The 22,906-nt window shown below is 47.5% G+C and overlaps 1 protein-coding gene across 1 annotated transcript; it reads right to left on the bottom strand.

Annotated features, from left to right (window-relative positions):
• Positions 1-1,635: 1,635 nt before the first annotated feature.
• Positions 1,636-22,438, bottom strand: LOC121595766 (zinc finger protein 235-like). The gene is made up of 6 exons (XM_041919970.1): positions 21,432-22,438; positions 12,384-12,666; positions 10,865-11,361; positions 6,543-6,708; positions 2,329-2,412; positions 1,636-2,253 (listed from the first exon to the last, which is right to left on the bottom strand). Exons 1-6 carry the CDS (start codon positions 21,621-21,623, stop codon positions 2,048-2,050), a joined length of 1,428 nt encoding a protein of 475 aa, XP_041775904.1. The 5' UTR covers positions 21,624-22,438; the 3' UTR covers positions 1,636-2,047.
• Between the last annotated feature and the right edge of the window lie 468 nt (positions 22,439-22,906).

Here is a 22,906-nt window from a genome sequence, read left to right as displayed (position 1 = left end):
AATGATGATTTTGAGATGAAATTATGGTTAGGTGCTTGAGAATCGCTAATATCCTAGAGTGCTGCTCTTAGCAAAATGGTAAGAGATACCAAAAATCTTGCCAACACATTTTAAAAGGGTGATATTTAACAAACGGAAGTGACCAGCATGGAACTAATGAAGCACAAATGTGTTAAAATGTTCATATTTGAAAAGAAAAATCCTTCCGTGGTTTTAGAATGCAAAAAGACTGTTTTAGAGCAAAAATAGTGTTCGTTATAGCCATAATTGGTGCTATAGCCACAATTGGTACACTTACCCTACAACAAATTGTATGTGATGCTGGCCTTGCTTCCCTACTAGCTCCACAAACCAAACGCTGTCTGGTAAGGGAATTACCATATTCGGATTGACATCCAGAGGAGAACATGTACTTCACGGTGGTCCTTCCATCGACCGCACAAACTCTTTCCTCCCGTTCAATGCAATGTGTCGTGGGGTGCGGGGGGTGAAAAAAAGACCATATCATTGTCATCGACTGTCGCTCGACTCAAGCTCATTAGAATTAGACGAAAGTGACCGATGGTAGGAAGGAAAGGAATAAAAAATAATAAAACAACAACGCCGTCGATAAAAGCCACAAATGCGTGATTGGTGTCTGCATACATTTGCTTCTAATTAGCTCAACCCTCCGGTTCTCCCCCCTCTATCGAACGTCCGATTGGGTGGCGCACAGGTTCGGGCCGCAAAACCGATCGACAGCTTACACGTTGTACGTCCGTCACGTTTGATGCATAGGATAATTTTGTGTGAAAATTCCAGTTACACTTTACCAACAAGGGAGGGTTGGTCGGGTTTGCGATCGTACGGTTTTGGTTTGGCGGTCGGATCGACTCGAGCGTGGATTAATATGCGCTTGAAATGCATACTTATGCCCCACGCATCATTGCCGTCACACGTGGGCACACTGCTAGACACACGGCAAGCATGGGGTCGAAGGATGGAGGGAAAGATTTACAGATACCGGCCAATTTGTCACCTGAGGTTTAGTCTACTGTGCACTGCAAGGTCCGCCACGCTCCACGCATCGGTTTGCGTTTGATTTATGTAATTAGAGGCGCATATACTTTAATGGACTATCTCTTGTGGTGTAATAAGTTATTTTCACACTTTACCGTAAAACCGTCTTTGCGCCGTTCGCAGCGCGTGGGCTCGATGGCAACGTCATCGCCGGGTAGGCCGCCCGTACGGAAAACGTTATCGACGTTGCGCAAGGGCGATCAGCGTCAGTTGAGTTTCGCTGTTTTTCGTTTTGTTTTTATTAATAAATATAATTTACATTTAATGGGTAGAATTAATTGCATTTCAAGGCTTCTCTTTTGTGTGCTCTTTCGCCCGAAATATCAAAACATATTTCAGGGCCAGTCAGTCAGTCAAAATCAATGTTTTAATCAGTATTAGCCTTTCCGGTGGTCTGATACAAGTTTTTTCCAGGAGTTATCAAAGCTGTTGGACGCTTTATTGACTTTTTTCTCCTTGAAATGGGTTTAACTTACAGGGTTTCCCACGATTTATTGGCCAGTTCCCATGATTTTTTAGTGGGTTCCCATCAATTTTTGGTGGGTTCCCATAGATTTTTGGTTCGTTTTCATAATTTATTGGTATTTTCCGATTAGATATCAATACAATTGGACCAAAAAATTCTGGGAAACGGCCAAAAAATCGTGAGAACGCACCAAAACAAATATGAGTGGGTTCTCAAACATTGATGGGATCCAACCAATAAATCGTGGAACACCCTGTAATGTAATGAGAATTGGAAGTTATAGTATCCTTGTTGGACAATAGGGTTTTTTTTCCTAGGTTCCAATAGGATTTCCAAGGATATGAAGTTCATCTCCAATAGGAAAGAGTCAAGGAAGTGTCCCACAACTATGAGAACCCCTGAAAAACCCTGTTAAACCACGAGACGTTAATGTGGGTGGGGAAAAAAAGGTCCCCAATTTCTTACACTACTTAATTACTATGTACAGCCAACGTTTTTTTTTTGTTCGGACGAACGCCGGACTCAGCGACTCCTCGTGATCGGTTCCGCTTTCGCGTGTCGCCAGTGGTAGCGGGGCAACCGTTCGTTCAGCTTGTCGTGCCTGTCGGAGCTTTCCAGCGGGGAAGGGCTTTCCTCCCGCTTTTCGTAGCTAAACAGTGGCCCAATCTCTTCCCCATCGCTGCGCAGATCGCTGTCCACGTCCAGCTCGGACTCCTGGGAAGCATTTTCTGAAGGGATGGGAAAAGCGTACAGTGTTAGTGAGCGTTTTACTCGTCACGAGCTGTGCAGTTCGATCGGCTTACCTTCGTGGGTTTTCATGTGCGCTTTTAGGTTGCAGGCGAGTGCGAACGATTTTTTGCATACCTCGCAAACGTGGGGCTTATCACCTACGTATTGGAGAAAGGGAAGAAAACAAAATGAGTTAGTAAAATAGTTTTAAAATTACGCGATGAAAAACTATTCCAAATTAATGATATTTTAACAACTCTTCTCTCTTTTCTCTCCTATGTACCTCATTAAGCAACGTAATGGAACAAAAAAGGGATATGGAAGCCACTGATAACCTTTAACCCCCATGCATCAAAAAGGCACATGCGAAAAGGGCAAACTCACGAGACGAAGAACGGCTACCGGCTGGCTGCTACCGAACTTTATCAATCTTGAGCTTGAAGTTCAGCTTCAAGAGCTACCTTTATAAATATCCCTCAGTCCCATTAATCGTTTTAGCTACTTCAATTTTCAAGCCCCAGAAGGAGAGGCGCCGTTTGTGGTGGTAAAGGATCGTCACAGTTAATTTTACATTCCCACCACCCGCACCACAGTCCCATCGTTGGGGATGGCAAAACTCTGCGATTGCATTGGTGCAGTAGCATCTGACAGGCCAGATCAGGTTCGGTGCCTGTGGGACGATAATTTGGTAGGACATTATGCTCAGTCATCGTCAGTGGTTTGGCGGATGGTGTTGTGGTTTTTGCGGTGATGCAAATGGTTTTGCCCTCGTTACAGTGCTTTAGCTTCGTGTTGGATCTTCTTTAAACATTAAACTGACACACAAAATTTAATGTTTAATGTTGTACATGTATTCCCCAAAGTAAATACCACACTAGATCCCGCGGCGTCTACCCTTTCCCGATTGCTGATGATCTGGAACAGAAAACGGCAGCGTCATCGTCAGCAGCCCAAAACTCGTCAGTTCGGACCCACCAAGCGCCCGGTTTACCTCCACACGTCCTCGTTTACCGCTCGATGGCTGCCTGACCGAAGCGCATTGCGAATGAGATTGAATCGTGGTTTTCGGGAGAATGGAAAACAAAAAAAAAAACGTGGAGTGGAATGATCCCCCCCCACCCCGGGACACACAGCAGGGATGGAACGCGCGGATCCCAGACAGATAAATCACGACATCCCCATGCAAACCTCAGAGCAACGGAGGAGACGAGCGACGAGCAGCTCGGAGCACAAAGCGGATCCAGCGTGCTTGCCGCTGGATGGTTTGGAAGGGTGCAGGAGAACGCGGTAAGCATCAGGTTGATCTATGGAAATGGCACCCCGCACCACACGCACCCCCGGTTGGCACGGAGGGGGCAGCAAAAACCAATTTAGTTTTAATTTCTTCAGCAGCAGTCACTGCGCCGCTGCAGTTCTCTCCCCTTTCTAGGCTTTACTTAAAACAACAGAGCCCAACCGTACCGGGGGCACGATGATTTCGAGCAAAGCGCAGAAGCCAACAGGGCGCACTGGGAGAGTTTACACGCCAGGCATGCGTGTACGGCTGGGGCGCGTATTAAATTATTGTGTTTTCGTTATAATTTATATTAATCGTAATCTCGCACACCGTTACCGGCAGAGCAGAGAGCAGAGAGCAGAGAGAGATCAATCTCTCCGGGTGCTTTTGGGATGATGGTGGCAGCAGTGGCGGCAGGATCGTGATCGTTTTTGACGGATCCCGCCTTCTAGTGTTTACTACGGGATATGCGGGCATGAACTTTGGTCGGGGGAAGCATTGGGTTAATTAAAAAGTTCGTTTAACATTCGCTGAAGATGGATCGAAATCGGGCATTAGGTTAACACTTGTTAGTAAAAACTAGGAAGAATCATTCTCGGTGTTTTAGATGATATTACATCTAAATGTATCTATCATCTATCTTGAATTATCTCTTTCGATTCAGAATGTTTTATGAAACTTACTTGAAACACCCCACAGAGACACAAACCAAACCACTCCCCCGTTCTCTGATCCCGCTTTGGGACGGCGCCAACGCCAAGCCACCCCCAAAGGTGAACCAGACTAGAATCTGATCTGAGCAGCAAAGCACCGGGAAGGCAATTAATATCTTCCAAACACACACACACACACACACACACACACACACACACACACACACACACACACACACACACACACACACACACACACACACACACACACACACACACACACACACACACACACACACACACACACACACACACACACACACACACACACACACACACACACACACACACACACACACACACACACACACCCACACACACACACACACACACACACACACACACACACACACACACACACACACACACACCAAGTGAAGTGGAAGACTTTCCCTAGCAGCGCCCATCATCGTCAGCCTCCTCCTCCGGTGGTTATGATTTTGGGCGAAAAAAGGCCACCTTCTTGCCAACCCAACCGCGCTGATTAATTATGGCTTATGGTAATTAATAGAGGGAAATTATCCCCACCGCAATCCCGATCGGAGAGATGAGGTCCAGCCGCTTCATAAATATTCCCACTCTGCGCTACTGGTTTTGGAATGGCGGTGAACAGTGAGTTGGTGTGGGGTGATTTTAAAAGCATTTTGCTCGCGCCGTGTGTACGATTGGAGTTTGGAGATTTGATCGATTCGAAGCTTGAAGGTTTCGTGTAATAGTGACACACACACACACGATCATGACGCGGACACAAATCAGCTTAGGTAACTGCTAGTAGCAGGAGATCCGGAGGCCGGCTAGAGGTGATTATCGTGCATTATTTGGATTCGTTCTTCCCGGCATCCCAACAGCGACCAAGATGCCAAGATTGCGCTCAGTTCGAAACCGTGAGAACTGAGCTCCGATCCTTTGCCGATCGGTCGCATCTCACTCCGGATTAAAATCGTCCTAATAGAGCTATCATAGCGTGCAGGTCAGCGTTTCCATCTAAACGGACGCGATCCTATCGGGAAATTAATCTTAATCCAGGCAGGCAGACCTGTTTGTACTTTTCTCAAACCTTGCACAACCCAATAGGGAAAGCAATGGCCGTCATCAATCAAAACAATGGCGTGAAAGCTGGAAGGAATGATGATGATCGACAGGGATCGGCGAGGATCCTTTTTTTTCGTTCTTCTTGCGCTATCTTTATTTTTTCTGTGCGTGTTATCTTACACCTTACGCATTTCCTCAATTAACCTGCTGCCGGGACGGGAAGAAAGGGTTTTTTTTACAAGGCAGGAAATAGAACTTTAATTTAGACGGCACCCCTAGCGCTCGCCCGCATCTACATTTTGTCCTCATCGTGCTTTTGTTATCGTGGATTATAAAAATATTATCCTGCGTGAAAATGAGTCTCCTGTGGGTAGAATGGGAAAGCCCCAGACACACACTAAAAGGATGACGACAGCCACGATTGCAAACGGAGAGAGAAAGAGGGATATTACCACCATGTTACCGGCAAACGCGCAGGAAGTCAGGAAGTCAGGATGGCCGTTAAAGAAAGAGGACAGGAAAAAGGATATGCAGGACCAGCACGGTTCGAAGAGTTTCACAAGGCGCTCGAGGGCCGTTTATGGGTCTGTTTTTTTACGCATCAAGTTGTGCTGGCACGTTGGTGTTGGTGATGATGATGATCGTCCTTTCGTCCGGTGCGTCCTTTGCAGCAAAACGGGCCACTTGACGGTTTCACCTTTTCTTACCGGTCGAGTTTTACCTTTTTTTTGCTTTCTCGAACCACACAGTTCTACCCAAGAGTGCTTCGAGGCACAGTTCGGGGTTGCATATGCCGTCCCAAGCCGGCACACATTTCCCGTATTGGGCTCAATAAATTGGAGTTTCTGTTAGTGTTGGTGGTGGTGATGTTGCCGGTCCCTTACAGTTCCGGAACCCCTAAATCAAGCATGTCGAAAGCCAAATGTTTCCGCTCTACACACACGCAAAACAATGGCCACCAAGCCACCAGACAGCCAACGAGCCAGCAAACGCCATGTGCGTGTCCTTCAAGCAAAGGAGGGAAAACAAAACGGAGCGCGCACAATGGAGCCTTGCTGGTTAATGTTTTTCACTAACGAACAGGTGAGTGAGCGCTGCCGTTTTTATTGTTGTGTTTTTGTTTTCTTCTTTCTTCCCGCCCGAGGGACTGCTCTTTATCGTTGTTCCTTTCGTTTTGTTTTTTTTTGCGAACACCATAAGCCGAACTTGACTTCACCGCAAAGGCGCAACACTTGCGCAATCGGATTGCATACGGTCCCGTACTTACCGGTGTGCAGGAAGAGATGGTTCTTGAGATTGGTCTGCTTGGAGAAGCCACGGTTGCAGATGTGACACTTGAACGGCCAGGACCCGTTGTGGACGTAGGTGTGCGATTTCAGGTCGCCCGGCGTCGGGAAGGACTTGGAGCAGAGGCTGCATTTGTGCGGTTTATCCTGGATGGGTGAAAGTGGATCAAAAGACAGACAGACAGAGTGAGAGAGAGAGAGAGAGCGGTTAGAATTGAAACATTTAAAAGAGGAGGGGATGCCTTGCGCATTGCTTTTCTTGGCATTAAAGAGTGAAACCGGTGCATGCGTTTCAAGTAATATTAAAAGGTAAAAATGTGATAAAAATCGATTCTAAAAGGTTCGTCGCTTGTTCGCTTTTATCCCTCCCTTTCTTTCTCTTTTTCTCTTTGCCAAGGACAGTAACCGCCTGGAGACCGAAAGGATGCAATGCCGCCGCACCGCTTTCGATGGCAGGTGGGCTATGTGCAGGCACGTTGCGTGTCCGGGACCGGAATGTTGGATAAAAATCTTCCCCAGACGGCAAACGCTTAATGCTGAGCCGTGCTGGGTCTAAAACGGGGCATCATTCCTCCCCCCCCCCCCCAATGGATCGGTCGGTTTGATTGCTTCGGAAGGATTGTTTCAGTTTTTATTGGTTTATGATTGCCGGCAATCATCCTGTCCGGCAGGAGCGGATGTGTTTTGCGCTCTTGCGGTGCTGTGAGAAGGGTTGTTACGGATCGCTCTGGTATCTAACAAATGTCGCTGTTTTGTGAAATGGGATGCTGTAGATGGCTTGTTTACAACAAAAAATAAAAAAAAACACGCACAGGCCATTTGGTGTGCAGGAATGTGCTAATGGAGTTGAAATTGAGGCTATAATGGTGTGTTGCTTACAAAGGTTCTTATCAAACCACATCGCGCGAACAGCATGCTGTAAGATGTAAGATGTAACTTCTAATCAGTACTTAAGCAGCCTTCACATAAGCTGCTTTGTGATCACCATTTTGGTTCTTAATCATTTCAATCTTTCATATTGATTAACCAAATCTTATTCAAAAATATCTCATTTAGTGTTACGTAATTTATGGATGATCTCTATGTTATGGCGTACAACAAGAACAAAGACTACGACATATGTCCGTTTTTTTTTGTTTTTTGTTTTCTTTGTCACAACAACCGCTGTCGGTCAAGGCCTGCCAGTACACCCCCACTAATGAGTGAGCTTGGCTTTCAATGACTTATTGTTACCATAGCAGGATAGTCAGTCCTACGTATGGGGGCACGGTCTATTCGGGACTTGAACCCATGACGGGCATGTTTTTACGTCGTACGAGTTAACGACTGTACCACCGGACCGGCCCAAATGTCCGTTATTTAAAGATAAAATCGTTCCATCCTTTCAATATGACGGACTAGACAATTGCTGGATTTGATCTGATTGGTCCATTTTCGTTTTAGAGAACTTAGGCATACCTCCTTGTTCTTCTCTACAAAGAGACTTGTGAGGATCTGTATTCTACCTATTAATGGTGTTCTTAAACTTGATAATATAGAACTGGAAGCATTGAGAACAATTCGACCAATTTAGCAATTAGCTAGGGCTCTTTGATCGACTTCTGTAAGATGAGCAAATTCTGTTGGATGATTCAACAGTTTTCATAGCATTATCAAACCTACCATCTTCCACCATCCAACAACATCCCAAGAATGCACTCGAATTATTGTGGATTGTTTGGAGCGATCGTTTGCCAAAGCATACTGTCTGAAAACCACCACCAAAAGGGTAAAGATCACTTGCACAGTTTTGTTTTCCAGTTCGTTTTTTAGTTGGTCGGTAGCTCGCAAAATTCGCCCCAACAGCGGCGTCGGCATCGCATCAAAGCATATCTCACTAATAGCTGCTCGTAACTCACGACGTTCTTAATCGTGGTGGCTGTGTGTGAGCGCACACTGGCTAAAGCCAGCGGCAAACCGAGGCAAACGAGCGCACCGGGGTACGGTGGCATCACTTTCGATTATGTGCTTTCGCCACAGCGCTTTCCGCAGCCAGCTACCGGAGTGCCGGATTACACTTCCGCGGAAGCTTCCGCGGAACGCTCAAAACAAATAATGCAACACAACACAAGCGCGAACCAAGGGGGTGAAACGAGATCGGGTTCGTTTGCTTTCATGCACACCGCTCGCGGGTGACTTTCGGGGGTAAGCAAGCGGTGCTGCAAGGGCTAAGGATTGTTCCGTTCCGTGCCAGGGGGTTCCGAAAAACACACAGCAAAGACGAAGGAGTATATTGATACACGGTAAAATGTTACCGGGTCATAACGTAAATGGTGCATTATCGCTGAGCGCTCGATTTTGGCTCTTTCCTTCGCGATGCCTTTGTGTGTCAACGGCGGCGATCCCGGCCAGTCTGTGTGTACCTTTCGGCGTGCGGGTGAGGCGCTTTAATGTCTTTTGTGTGTGTTTGTGTGTGTGAGTGTGTGCTGTTCTCCATGCTGAACAACCAGAAGCCCACCGCCAGAAGGATCTCTGTGGTTAAGCGAGTAAGTTAAATTGTGCGAAACAACGAACCCGTTCCATCCGTCTCTGTTTTACTTCTTAATGAGCTCTGTTGGGCTCTCGTCGGTTGCTTCTGATTGTAGAGTGCACCGAAAACAAAAAAAAAAGTGCACCGAAACCGGTCGGCTGTAGACGGAATGGCTTCATTTGGCAAGCAGTTGGGTGTTGTTGCTATTCCGGTCGGGGAAATATGAATGTTTGCATCGGGGATACGGTTCCCGTCTCGTTTGTCGTTCAGTTTTTAATTTCGAATATTAAAACATTAGCCAAAGTGCTGCCAATCCGGCAGGAGCTTTCCATTGACTGGCAAATTGCGCCGAAAACGAATAAAATGTATTGAAAAATATACCCTCCAGGCTGATGTTCGCCACAAAATAGCGGCTCAAAACGATGTAGAAGGTAAAAGTTGGGATCAATTTCGATGCCAAAACATGCCGGACTGCGCCGTACTCTGCCGCTCAAGCTAATCAGTTTTATCGACCGATCAGGGGCCGGACAAAGGCAAAATTAAGAGAAACAAATCCCCGCATCCCAAGCGCAGTGTATACTGTGGCAGATGTAGCAGATGGCTTGTTTTTTTTTGTTCGGAAAGAAAATTATATTCCAATACGATACGATATCTTATCGCATTTGGTTTCATGTTTCTCCCCGCTCTCCCCCCACTATGTTTTTATTTCGAAAACAAAACTTCAATTAAGCCGTGCACGGGGGTGACCTTTACTTCGGGCGGCTGAAAGCTTCGTTGTCAACTCCGCCTTCCCTCAAAAGAATATGTAAATATACGGTCGTTGTAACGTGTGGCCGGGTTTGATATTTCCGAAATCAGTCATACCGGGCGACAGGAGGCCCCAAAATCCGGTACAACTCTATCGATCATGGGGACGGGCAGAATGGTTCAAAGCGTTTGGCGCGTTTTTGAGGGGGGGGAAGAAGCGTGGTTGTCGAGCCACAATCGCACCGGTGACAACATTGAAGCTGACTTTGATTGATGGGATCGACGCACGGGCTCTCGATCGAGCGGTGATCGCGCACCGTCTGCATTCCCATCGATCCGTTACCGTGAGATCCGTTACCGTGAGATCCGTTGTGAATATGGCACGGCTTGACGCCGACCAAAAACCGCCGATCGGGGAAAGACCTGAAACCAGTCTAATTATCTTTTTAATAAATTCTGTTTAATTAAGTCCCCCCTTGAAAGTGCTGGGAGGAGATGCTCGGAAACACCAGCATCGGGTACGCCGAATGTATATGAAAGTGATATTCTTGGCCGTTTGAAGGGAAGGGAATGGATATAAACGGGTTTTATGGGGTTTTCTTTCGATGCGAACGCTCTCCAGAACGCGTTGTCACCCGATCGTCCCAATGGAGTTCTTGTTTTGCTGCTTTTGTATCCACAAAACAGCGAAAATTGAGAAATTCTTTTCGATTGCAAATGATGCGAATCTCTTGCAGTTTCTATCCGTACTGGGCCTGCCGGGTGGTAATTAAAGGTGGGCTAATAATCATAAAAAACACAAACGTTGGGGATGGTCCCCGAAAGCAACGGACAAATACGGAAGGTATTTGACACAAGCCGCAGATCCTACCGGTGGTGGATGGTAGATCGAAAAGAACGACTCATAAAAGCCGATAAGAAGGGGATAAATGTTTTAATTACTGGATGTTCGTGACATTTGCTGCGATTTCGGCATCTTTTGGATTTCGGTCCAAAATTTGCAACTTCGAAATGATAAAAAACACACACACGTTGCATTGATCTTACCTTGATGTGTGTCATCCGGTGGTAGTAGAGGTTGGAGCTGGCAGTGAACCGTTTGCCGCACACCTGACACTGGTGCGGCTTCTCCCCGGAGTGTATCCGGACGTGCGTGTTGAGCGAGCTGGACGTGCTGAAGCCCTTGCCGCACACGCCACACACGTGCGGCTTTTCGCCGGTGTGCGTGCGCATATGGCGCTTCAGCAGGCTGGGCCGATCGAACGCCTTGCCGCACACCTCGCACGGTAGCATGGCCCGCTCGGACCGTGCCGAGGGGCGCGCCTTGGGGGAAGCTCTCGATCCGGGTCCGCTCGAGATGGCGGCCAGCTCCAGGTCCAGCGCACCTTCGCAGCGATCGCCGCCGCCCGTGCTGGCTCCGGACGAGATCGAGATCGATGAGTCGTCGCCCGACACCGACTTGTGCTCATCTTCGGCGCCCGAGGACGGTGAGATCGGTAGCATCACCCGCGACAGGAGCGACGTCGAAAGGTCCAGCGGTGAGTCTGCGAAAGAGTTTGGAGAGAGCGAGAGAGCGAGACGGTCTTGATAAGCGATCGCACAGAGGTAGTTCAGGACATGCGGATTTGCTCCTTCCAGTCGAGCTGTGTTGCTACACTTAACGCCTCGTTTATTAATCGACGATCATTAGCGCTAATCTAGCACATTCATTTCACACCGCTTCATTAATTGTGCAGGCGGGAGCTTTATCATTTGCCACAGCAACACACGCACACATACAGTTTCACGCTGCAACCGGTAAGCTTCCTGGCACTGCCACCAGCACACTAGTGACAGGAAATTAATTCCCACCGGTGCTCCGTGTGGCTGTGCGAACCAAAGTGTTATGGAAATCAGTTTCGGGCTTAATTACTCCCGATTCTCCCTCGGGCTCAGGCAGGCGCGGTTTTGCTCGGAACTCCGAACTCTCCAGAAAGGAGATCATTATAAATGCCTTTGAGTTAGCACTCGGACTGGGATAAACCGTGCAGTCGGACTCGAAAGGTGCAATACAAAGCTGCAGCTGCCAAAGCAACAAAGGAAATGGCCATGTGAGTTGCGGAATTCTCGCTCGATCTTGTGTCTCGCGAGCTCAGGAAGCAAGGGGAATACCTCCAGTCCGTACGACGCGGACCAATATCTCGAAGGGTAATCTACCGAATTATTTCAATTATTTTCTTGTTAAGAAACACAACACTCATTTGTGTGTATTAATTTAAGCGCTCTTTTGGGGCCGTGAGCTGGAGGAGTCGGGCACAACAACATCTCCTCCAAGCCCATGATCCCGATTACACAAACGAGAGCCGGCTATTATTGATAAAATCACTATTTTATTTATTACGAAAAATCGCTCTTGCAGTACCGAACGACTGAATGTGTGTGTGGTGCGTGGCATTGGAAGCTGAACACACACACACACAGTGATGGGTGAAATGAATGCTATCTCAGATAGGCCGCGAGATGATCTTTCGCGAGGGCTTTTGTTTCTTTTGCGAGTCCCCGTAAATGGCGAGAGGGCGCTGCTTACCTTCGAGGATCGAGTCCATCGTTTGGCGATACAGCTGACTGCGCATCCGAATGAAGAAGAGCTCCTCCGGGCCCTCGGGCAGGTAGTAGACGACCAGCTCCTGGTGCGACGGGATCGGCTTCACGATCTCGTAGATCGGCTCACCCTTCACCTTGGCGCAGACCACGTTCACCTGCGGCCCGTACGTTTCCGACACTCGCAGGAACCGGATCCAGTTGCAGTGGCGTACCGTTCGTCCATTAATGCTGGTGATCTCGTCGTACAGTCCAAACCGGTGTCGAATCTGTAATGAAAAAGAAGAATATATGGTTATTGTGGCGCTCTAACAACATGTCAGATGACAACGAGGTGTTAAAAGGAGGCCAAATGGTCATTTCCTGTGTACGCTTTCACTCAACTCTGCGTGATTTACCCTTCCAAAGTGATGACGATCATGCATCGCTAGTGACAGCTCGTAATGCCTTAATTAATGACCCAGTAACGCCCCCTTTAAATGTGCTTTCCCCTACCCTTAGATACGCCTCGTTCCACTCTGGTGCACTATCCGACACAGCCAACCCCAGGGTAACTTGTTCCCCTTCTTGTGATTTATGAAAAATTACTCAACCATGTAACCACCGACACTTACACCGAGCATTCCGCACACCGAGGGAGGCTAGATCGTTCTCCTTCTCTTCTCTTTGAACGCGTTAAACTATTGTCACTTTACATGGCTACGCACCATCTCCCCACTCCATCGATCTCCCCACACCAAAAGACGTAAAAAGACGCTTAACGAGTGTAAACATCCGTCGTCCCCTGTCCAAGAACTCCTCACCGATCGCCTCCGTTCACCCTTAGGCGATACATATCTAAGTGGCCACAGCGAAGTGAACGAGGAAAAGCCCGCCAGACCATTCATGATTCCCGATCGATACAGATCGAAATTACAAATGTTGGATAATATATTTCGATGCCCACCTGCCGGCCACGGGTACGAGCAGTCGCTTTCCCAAGCGATCGCCCGTCGATCGATCGTTCCAATCGCCATTACTGCCCGGGCCAAAGATTGCAGAAATGTTTATGAATATATATGAGGAGATAAAATAAATTTTCGCTTCGCGCTACTTGTCGTTGTCGCGGAAGATGCCCCACGATGACGACGCTGAACCAGCGCCTCGTATCAGCAGACGCGCGATCGCCACTCTCGGGAACAGGAAGTAAAAAGATTGCGGAAAAGTGATACCGAATTGATGATCATAATTTGCAATTTCGCTGTTCTACCGATCGTCGCTCGAAAGGCGGCCGAGGGCATACGAAAGACATTACCGATTCCCGGGAAGTCAACAAACCCTTCCAATGGGATGATGCATGCCATAAAAACGATCGATGGCCGAATTTTGTCCCTACAAGACCTTGAATAAATGCCATCATCGGCCCAAAAATGTGTCGGAGATGATTACTGATCCCTTCATTCCCGCCGATTATTATGAAGGAAAAATGCTTTTGATCCATGGGTTGATGTAGCGCATAATGGGAAATTCCCCTTTGAAAATATGTTGGGGCTACTTTTCGTAGAACAAACGCATAAGAAATTTAAGGGTTTACAACAAATTTTTGGTGGTATTTTTAATAGGAACATGTCTTCAAGGGACCCTCTCTTCATCTTTCTCTAGCATTACAAAGTACATGGTTCTTTAGAGCCAACGAAACGTTAATCTACCATTCAACCAATGAAAATCATGTTCTGTCATCATCCAACTCATGCAAAACCAGTTCACCTGTCATAACACACCAAGATGTTCTGGGTTCATTTCTCAACGATCGCAAATAGCGTTGCTGTCAAGTGAAAGAATTGTCACTGCAGATTGTTCTCTGATTTATCAGTCCATTCCAAGCTCCCACTCGTCTACATTCCAGCTTCTCGGTGATTTATTCTAGCACACACAAACACCAACAACCCACCAAGCCACACCGCCAATCGCGATGCCTCGCCCAATTCCACGCGACACGATCAACCTGATGGAGGAAAACAAATTGTGTGTTTGACAATTTATGCACAATTATCGCATTTGATTTATGAATATGAGAGACACTTTGCTATGCCATTTTTTGCGTTGAGGTTCGACTATTGCGTTGGGAACGAATCTACTCGTGCAGGTAATCCCGCTCTCGTATGCAGACAGACAACTGGAGTGAAGTAGAAAAACTAGTTTTGCTTCCTGCGTTCTGGCGGCCATTGGCACCACCGCCGAACCGATGGTTTATTGATTTATACGTTTATTATCAGATTTTCGGTGGAATAGGAAACGAATCAGAAGAGACTCGGCTCCTATTAATTTCCGAAACAAACTACTCGCACTGATCCACCCCATCACCAGTCGATCCTTCCGATTATCCAGAATAACCATAAAGATCGATAGCATCCTGCACGAACGATCATCATTAAATGAGATACTCTCAGGGGAAACTCCCGGGGTGGGAGCAATAAGATACGTACCGACGATAGACATATTCGGTCCATCGACTTTCGGCAGTAAAATAACGGATTGCCATAAAAATGACTCCAATAAAGCACGGCATCGCTCATCGATCTCTCCAAACGGTCGACGGTTGTTTATGTCTTGGGTTCTTCAAGAGTTTTTTCAAGCTTCTTGCGTTGTGCTGGCGTGTCCAGAGGTCAGCGGGAGATAGATTTTAGACGCACATAAACTTCAATTTGTTCCGGAGCCATGGGAGACGCCATTCTTGGAGTAGATATCATTCTCAAAGCACGCTAGCCATGGGTCAAACGCCTTGGTATGGAACCATGCTGGGATTGCAATCAGATTCTAGCATCTAGTTGAAATACGATACAAGACGTACTACTGTATCGGAGGCTCCACCAGCGTGGCAACGCGTTCATCATTTGAATTGAGCTATTTGTTCTACAGCGACTGTACGAATATCTTTTACTCTTGTTTTAGACGTTTTTCATGTTTCTTTTCGTAGTTTTGACTTAAAATCTTTATCTAATTCGAAGGTAGTCGAGGTGTCTAATATAAGAAGCTCATTGTTACTCTCAAGGTCAGATTCAAAGCAGTCGAATGAAAGAGCAAGACACAAGTGAAATACGAATAGCAATAATAACCAGGCCACGAAACAATTGCAAGATGATCACGTTTTTCCAATTTCCTTCCTCACTTTCTGACCACAAACTGATTTAGAGCTACGTTTGATTATTTGCTTAGAATGAGCTCTTTCTTGGCACGCGTCCCATTCACAAACGAAGAAGACACGCACAAAGCAACCCGGACCCATCCCAAACCCGCCGACCTGCGCAAGATGAGCACAAACATGGGAATTACCGAACTGATCCAGAACAAAAGAATCATAACTTCACAACAAAAGCCCTGACTCATTTTCGGTAATGAACGCAACCGAGAACATTATCGGATATTCTGGCCAGTTAGCTCTTCCGGCACTGCTTCTGGTTAGCCGGCGACGGCAAGGCTGATTAGCCAGAATGAGCTTTTGGTTTCCCTTGCGGTTCGCGCTTCACCGACCACCGGCCAAAGTCGTGATCAATTTATCTTTCAAATTAATATTTATTAGCTCTAAAACGATCACCCAACTGGCTGGCGTCCCCGACCAGGAAGAACAACAAGCTCCGAAAACCCGACAAATGACACTAATTTAGAGCTTCCTCACATGCTCTGTTCTCCCAACTTCTTAGCTTCTGTGACCCTCGTAAATCTCGTCGCGACGATCGCAACCGCCAATTTCAACGCTCCAAACGATCCAAACAACAAACCCATAGACTTCCTCACGAGCCTGCTGAGCCATCGGAATGCTTGTTGGAAATAGATTTGGTTTCAATTAATTTTCTCCACACAACCAGCTCTCCGAGACTCCCGGTCGGCCACAGAGCAGGGATCAGCGCTCCGGTACGTGGAAAGGCTTTCAGAGCGCTTAACATGGTCGTGATGTACTCGGACCACGAAGAAGCCTACTGACTCTTTTATGCAAATGAACGGTCGGACCTTTTATCTCGGGATCACCGGGTGAGGATCAGCGGCTACAAGAACAACTGAATTTGGAGCCTAATGTCACGGCACTCGGTCGATCGTGGAGGCTGCGTCGGAGCTAATCCAGTAGTCAACAGGCCGGGAAGCATTCCACAAGCCAGAAGCGACGCCTGGCGAAGTGTGAGAGGAGACTCAATTAAACCGTTGTAAGAGCGCCCTCGAACAAAAGTTTCCAACGAACGTATCGACCACTTCACGGATGTCTTTATTAGCGATTGAGTTGTTCCAACGGTAGCCAAGATGCACGACCCAAACACACATCGCAACAACTGTAACATCGATTCCGCCAGCAGACGGTAACAGTACATCCCAATGCAGTCCCAAGTCTCGAACTGGACTGGAACGAGTCTTGGAAAGATGTATGATACCATTGGCATGAGTGAGTTTGGCTCTATGGTTTCTGATCCTGTTTCCGTTGCGCGAGTGCAGTATCTCTGCGCATTATGCATAATTAAGTAATTGTTTAATTACAAAACTGCAAACGTGTTCGCTTCTGGTGCATTGTCGCTACCAACGGGAGAAAGTCCCGCTGTTCCGCAACAACTCAATTGCGCACAAGTCGTTCCGGGTGATTCACGCGACTCATTTGCATCCCGGACCACAGACGGCTTGTAGAACCGGCATGCAATCCAGAAGCACCGGGCTCTAAAATCCAATCTTTATTTGCACAATTATCATAAAGATCCCGAGTGTATTTGTGTGCGTGTCGGGTCGGCTTACAATTCGCGATGGGTTGCCAATTCAATAACCATAACTGTCAGATGATCGAGTGAATGAGAATGGAAGGACCAGATCAAACAGAGTCGCGCTGGTCGGCGCGCCGTCTTTGCTCTGTCTCTTGGCTTTGCGTGTGCTGCTCTTCTGCAACCGGATGAGGACGATTATGATACGAGCTGGGACACTTTGACATGCAACTCGCTGGCACTGACTTCTGTCTTTGCCCTTGATTTTCCCCCACTTTCCTTCGCTCGTACGTTCTTCGTTACTTCCCCCTTTGCGACAGCTGACAGACGGATCCGAGGATCGATGCATCGACGGAAACGTTCTCACGCTCACGCTGTACCGCAGACGCCGAGAGGAGCCTGTTCGGGTTCTCAGGACACCGATCTTAAGTACAGAATTTATGGACCATCGACTGGGCGACCTTCTCAAGGAAAGGGTATCGGTATAGCACCTGACCATAGGATCAGAAAACGGAGCCAGTATCAATAACACTGACCATGATGCAAGACCAGAGGATTAGTCCTGCATTCCGGCGAATGGATCGAACGAAAAAGGATTCGATTACGGAAACATGATCCAGAAAGTGAGGTTAAGACTTTCGCCCGATCCATAGTCGATCGATGTCAGGCGATGTCAGTTTCTCCGATGATCGATGGAACAGCATCAGGTGTCCTCCAAGCCATCTATCAAACCTTACAGTCAACCTACCCCGGTAGCTCAGAGGCAAAGAAAGTTCGGTCGAAGAAATAATTAAAAATCAATCAACCAACTCCTGGGGACGGGCTTTGTTTTGGTCGAACGGTAGGACTTTCTAAATAGCCATGCCTCTTTGTGGTGTTTGCGTTTGATTAATACATTCACACATTGATGGATCTCTTCTTGGGCGATCGTGTGTCCTAAGCTCTGTCCCACGATCACATCGCAAGAACTAAGTGAACCGTCCAAGGCAACAGCAAATCTCCCTCTCTGTGTGTGACAACTAGACAAAGAGAAGATATTTATTATCATTGCCGCTGTCCAACAGCGCTCACGATGCCCTTTATGGAAGCGAAGTCGTGTCCACGCGTCTCGAAATGCATATTCGTCCATGCACTTAGATTAAAATATTGACTGGACAACTCCCAGCAAGACCTCCATGCTTTGGAGTTGGCGGTCCAGTCAGCTAGAACGACGCACTGGGAAGTGGATTTCATGTCTCAACGCCTTCAATCCCTGTCTCAAGAGCAAGGTGTAGGCATATCGAGCACGTTGTCCAGGTGTCGAGTTGTCATTGATTAGGTTGTCACAGCAAAAAAGCGACCCTGTCCACCAAACACACTCGACTGTGGGAATTGACTCTGATCGCCACATTCGGCTCGGTTACAAATTCCGCAAGACTTTCCGCTTACTTCCACCGTCGACGTCGCTCTCGCGATGCAATCCATCGACTCTTTCTACGCTACCGACGAATTTATGACCCCAAGCACGGTAAGCCATAAATGCAGCACTCAAATCCCGACTTTTAGCCGAAATGCTTCACACGCCTTCCGTTCTGTTCCTCTCGTCCGAACGTTCGGCGGCTCGATCGAAGATTTGATGCAACGACCCAAGCACCGTTTCCAAAGCGCATCGAAAGGTCATCAATTAGCGATCGTTCGCTCCGAAAATGGGAGCGGGCTGCAGGATCAAATCCAATGCTGCACCTGCACCTGCAGAAACCATTCCTAACGATCCTTCCCTTTTTAATGGCCAGGAATCTCGATCCTTTGTTACGGTTCTCGGATTCGTTTGGCCTCCTTCTTTCCGATCGATCACCAGGCTGTACCTTTTTTTCAGGTTTCTTGTGATGCACTTTCCTCTACCCAAATTCGTCATTATCGGCGCCATCTATCTCGAATTGGCCAAAGGGACCGTTCGTCTCATGCTGTTTCTGCCTTTTTCTTATGCCGCTTTGCAACGCCCCGTTTGTTGGATGTCTCGTGTCGTAAAAAGTCGGACCACTGACTTCAAGTTCAAGTTTGTGAGACAATTTCCCGTCAACGTGCTGCGGCTAATGCCACAACAAGCTTAGGTCATTCACGCTGACACTCTAGAGACGCAATCTGAGCTAATTGTGTTGCATTATGTGACTCGCGCGGGGCTCGTTTAAGAGGGGAGCTTTATCTCATAAATAAATTATGCAAAATCCTCTTTACACCCTTCGTCGCATTGATTCGCCAGTGAAAGTAATGCACCCGAAATAATAATAATACTTCCACCGCTCGGCAAGTTCAACGTCCGCTTATCATGTAGTAGTCGTGGCTTGATTATGGAAATTGCAGCCCTCTACACCATCAAGCCATGGGTTGTACAGCATTCACAGTGAGGTTGTTGGCACCTGTTTCGCACAGGGGGTTTTGCCACCAGTGCGCTGCACGCCAGGAGCTCGCACGAGCCCATGAACTTGTCTTGCCGCACCCGGTGCGATAGGGCCGGTGGCCCAGCTAATTGATGCAGTCATTTCTATTTCAAGCTTGCGAGGAATGTTTCTCTATTATTCAATTGCACAGCATCATAATTCTACGCAGCGGCACTGCTTATAGCCATGTTGCCCCTCCTCTGCGCTCATAAAGCGGTACTCGCACGACCGAAAAGAAAGAGAAATGCGATCTTCCGAGGCATTTTCCAACTGCGGTGGGGAAAAACTGTAGCAACCCGCAACCGGTCATTGGCAGGGCACGGGTGGGGTCGCGACAGCATGTTCGGTGAGGTTGCGTGAGTTGTTTGCTGGTGCGTCTTCTTATGATTTAATTGCTTCGTTTTGCTGGCAAACAGACTCAGCAGCAGTACGGGGGAAACATATGGGCTCGGGTTGAAATTGAAAGTGTGTTCAGGCGAGATAGACGAGGGGTACACTGGTGACAGTGTGCAGAGAGACACTGCCACAGCAAGGTTTCATATGGAACGTTGCATTTTAATTGATTTGTGAGTGCACCGTTTTTTTCTTCTTCTCTCTTTCCCTTTGTCTCCTTTCTCCAACGAATGCGATCGACGCGTCCAGTGCGTGGAGAAAAAGTGTAAATGAACTGCTGATCGTTACGTTGATTAATTGTGGAACTGGTTTGGCCGGAGCTGGGTGTGCGCTCTCAATAAGGAAACTAAGAGGGTGAGGGGGATAGATGAAATGGGACATTATCGATCTAATTAAAGTGAGACGGACGGGCCCTAATAAAGCTGAGCCGGTTCGGTACCGCCGGTGGCCAGATCGTTATGTGCACTATCGGACCAGGGAGAGACGCTTTTCCTTCCAATTAGATCACACTTACAACCTGTGACTATGTGAAGGAAACAAGTTAAACCCCGTTCGTTCGCTCGCAGTATAAGATCATTCCCCTTTTCTACAATGCAGCGGATGGATGTGTTTTCCATTGTGATGGTACTACATTTTTTGTTACATTTTTAACAAAACTACCAATAGGCGTGTTTCGTTTGTTTACTCCAAGACAATCATTATGCTCGGGCCCTGCTTCCATTGCCCCTCTTTCAAGACAAACAATTCATCAAGAACTTCTACCGCTAGCAAGTGCGTGGGAACATTTATGAAGCCTTCTCTAGTTCCGCCCCGATCTTGATGGTTTAACACAAAAAAGGGTTCGTCGCTTGGTGTCGTTTTTTTTGTTTCGTTTTGAGCTGACCACAAAATGTGTAAGAATACGTACCAAACTCTCCCCTTCGGACACCCTCATAATTCCCGCATTTTAATTCGATCATAATTATTATTCCTTCCACAACCCTCCCGGTCTGCGGCAGGACGAAAAGAAAAGCAGGGTAGCAAAACGGCTAAGAGAAAACACAGCGTTCTAATTGTCGCGAACAAGTCCAGTAGGGTGTTCTACTCTTGAGAAACTATTTTTCCGCACACCCAGGAGTGGCACGGTATCGGACTCTCTCTCTCTCTCCCCTTGGAACCCATAGGAGCGTCTTAAAGAAGTTTCCCACCGTCATGGGAGGGTGGCTATCGCCAGTGCCAGTGCCGTAAGGTTTCCTTTTCCTTTTACGCCCGACTGCGCACAATCGCAGCTCACACGCTGGTCAGCGAATCAAAACGCTCCGTATGATCCCGTGTATAGGGGTGGGAGGTTTTCCACCACACCAAAAAAATGGAAAAAAAGAAAATCTCCACAGCTAATAGTGTGCAGCAAAGCGTCACAGAAGTAGAGCGCAAAAAATGGAGTACAAATTCCGTGGTGGTGAACAAAATTCTGTACATTCTGTTCTGCACATGAACAGACGCAGGTGTGGCGTGACGGGAGCTACTTACATCATCCTCGGGCAGTGCGCTAAAGATGGCCAGGTTGTCGATCCGTACCGTGCCCTGGAACGGGTAGCACAGGCGTCCCTGGGGGATCGCCACGCTGGACCAAACGGTGGCCGTCTGTTCCGGCGAGTGACGAGCGCCGACACCTGTCACGGCCAGGGCAAATTCCTGCGGTATCAAAACACACGTCTCCATCGGTTGAAGTTTCCTTTACCACAATGGGGGTTTGTGTGGGGAAGGGATAAGCGGACAGACGCTGCCACCGAGCGCTGGTTCCTCCCGGCGTGTACCGACCGGTGGTTGCCGAAGCTTAATTAACCGGTTATCAATCACGATCCTTGACGTACGAACTACAAAACAGTGGCAGCTGTGTGGTACCGAGTCGTTTTTGTTTTTGAGTAGCTTCGTTTAAACGTTCGTTTTTGTTTTTTTTTTTAGTGTTGTTGTATGGGTTTTATGTTTCACTGGTATGCCCTTTTTTTCGCTCTCACTTCCTTGCGTGCTTTATGTTGTTTATGCGGGCAACCTGACAACCAAAGTGTTACACGTTTGAATTCAACTGATTGAGCATTTAAGCTTTTTTCTCCTTAAATTACACATTCACAAGATTTCACATTTTTTGCTTTGAGTTTATCATTTTAACGGGTTTTAATGTGTGATTTTCTTCTTCTGTGTACCGAAGCTCATGAACATAAATGAGTTAAAAAAAAACACATTCAATCACAATTTTCATTCAAAATTTGCAGTTTATCGCATCGCAAATGAGACCAAAAACTTCACTCGCATAGCTAATACACAACACTTGGTGTCGTACGAAATTGCGCGTACCTTTTTTGCGAACCAAAACACATCGCACACACGCCTTTAGTACTCAAATCTGTCTGTCCGTCCACGGGGACCCACTTGTTTCAGCGTTCGCATCGATACTGGGCACGCGAGATGCTCGCGTTCCAGCCGTGACCTTCCGATCTTCACCGTACGGCATATGGGAGGCCTCTCAACCTACCCCATCACTCTTTCTCCCATGTCCCCCTCCCTTCAAAACACTACCGATCGGTAGCGCAGCATCGGAAACCGATCATCGGGCCCGCACGGTAGCAATGAACCGCGAAGGGAAGAAGTGATTGAACAGAGAAGGGCACACGACTGGGGAGCAGCAGCAAAAGCTCACTCCACCCCTGTGTCTCTGTGTATGTGTGTTCCGATGCTGGAAGCCGAAGTCGACGCGAAACTCACCCCACGGTTTGAAAGATCGGAGCTTTTTTCCAGCATCGTCGGGGGTTCGTCGCCTCTGCTCCGCCTCAATTTACTGAAAGCTTTTGAGGGGGGGCGACGCACACAAAGGCGAACGTGCAGCTGCGCCAACTCGAACGAGTTCGTACACTAAGGGGAATGATTTTTTTCCTCTTGCTTCTTCTACATCAAAACAAAAGACTTGACTCGATTTAAGCAACGAGCCTTTCTGTTGTCTGGTGTCG

The sequence above is a fragment of the Anopheles merus genome, chromosome 3R (assembly GCF_017562075.2).
Source record: "Anopheles merus strain MAF chromosome 3R, AmerM5.1, whole genome shotgun sequence".
NCBI lineage: Eukaryota > Metazoa > Arthropoda > Insecta > Diptera > Culicidae > Anopheles > Anopheles merus.
The sequence above is the reverse complement of the archived record's forward strand: the minus strand, read 5'-3'. Positions and strand labels throughout refer to the sequence as shown.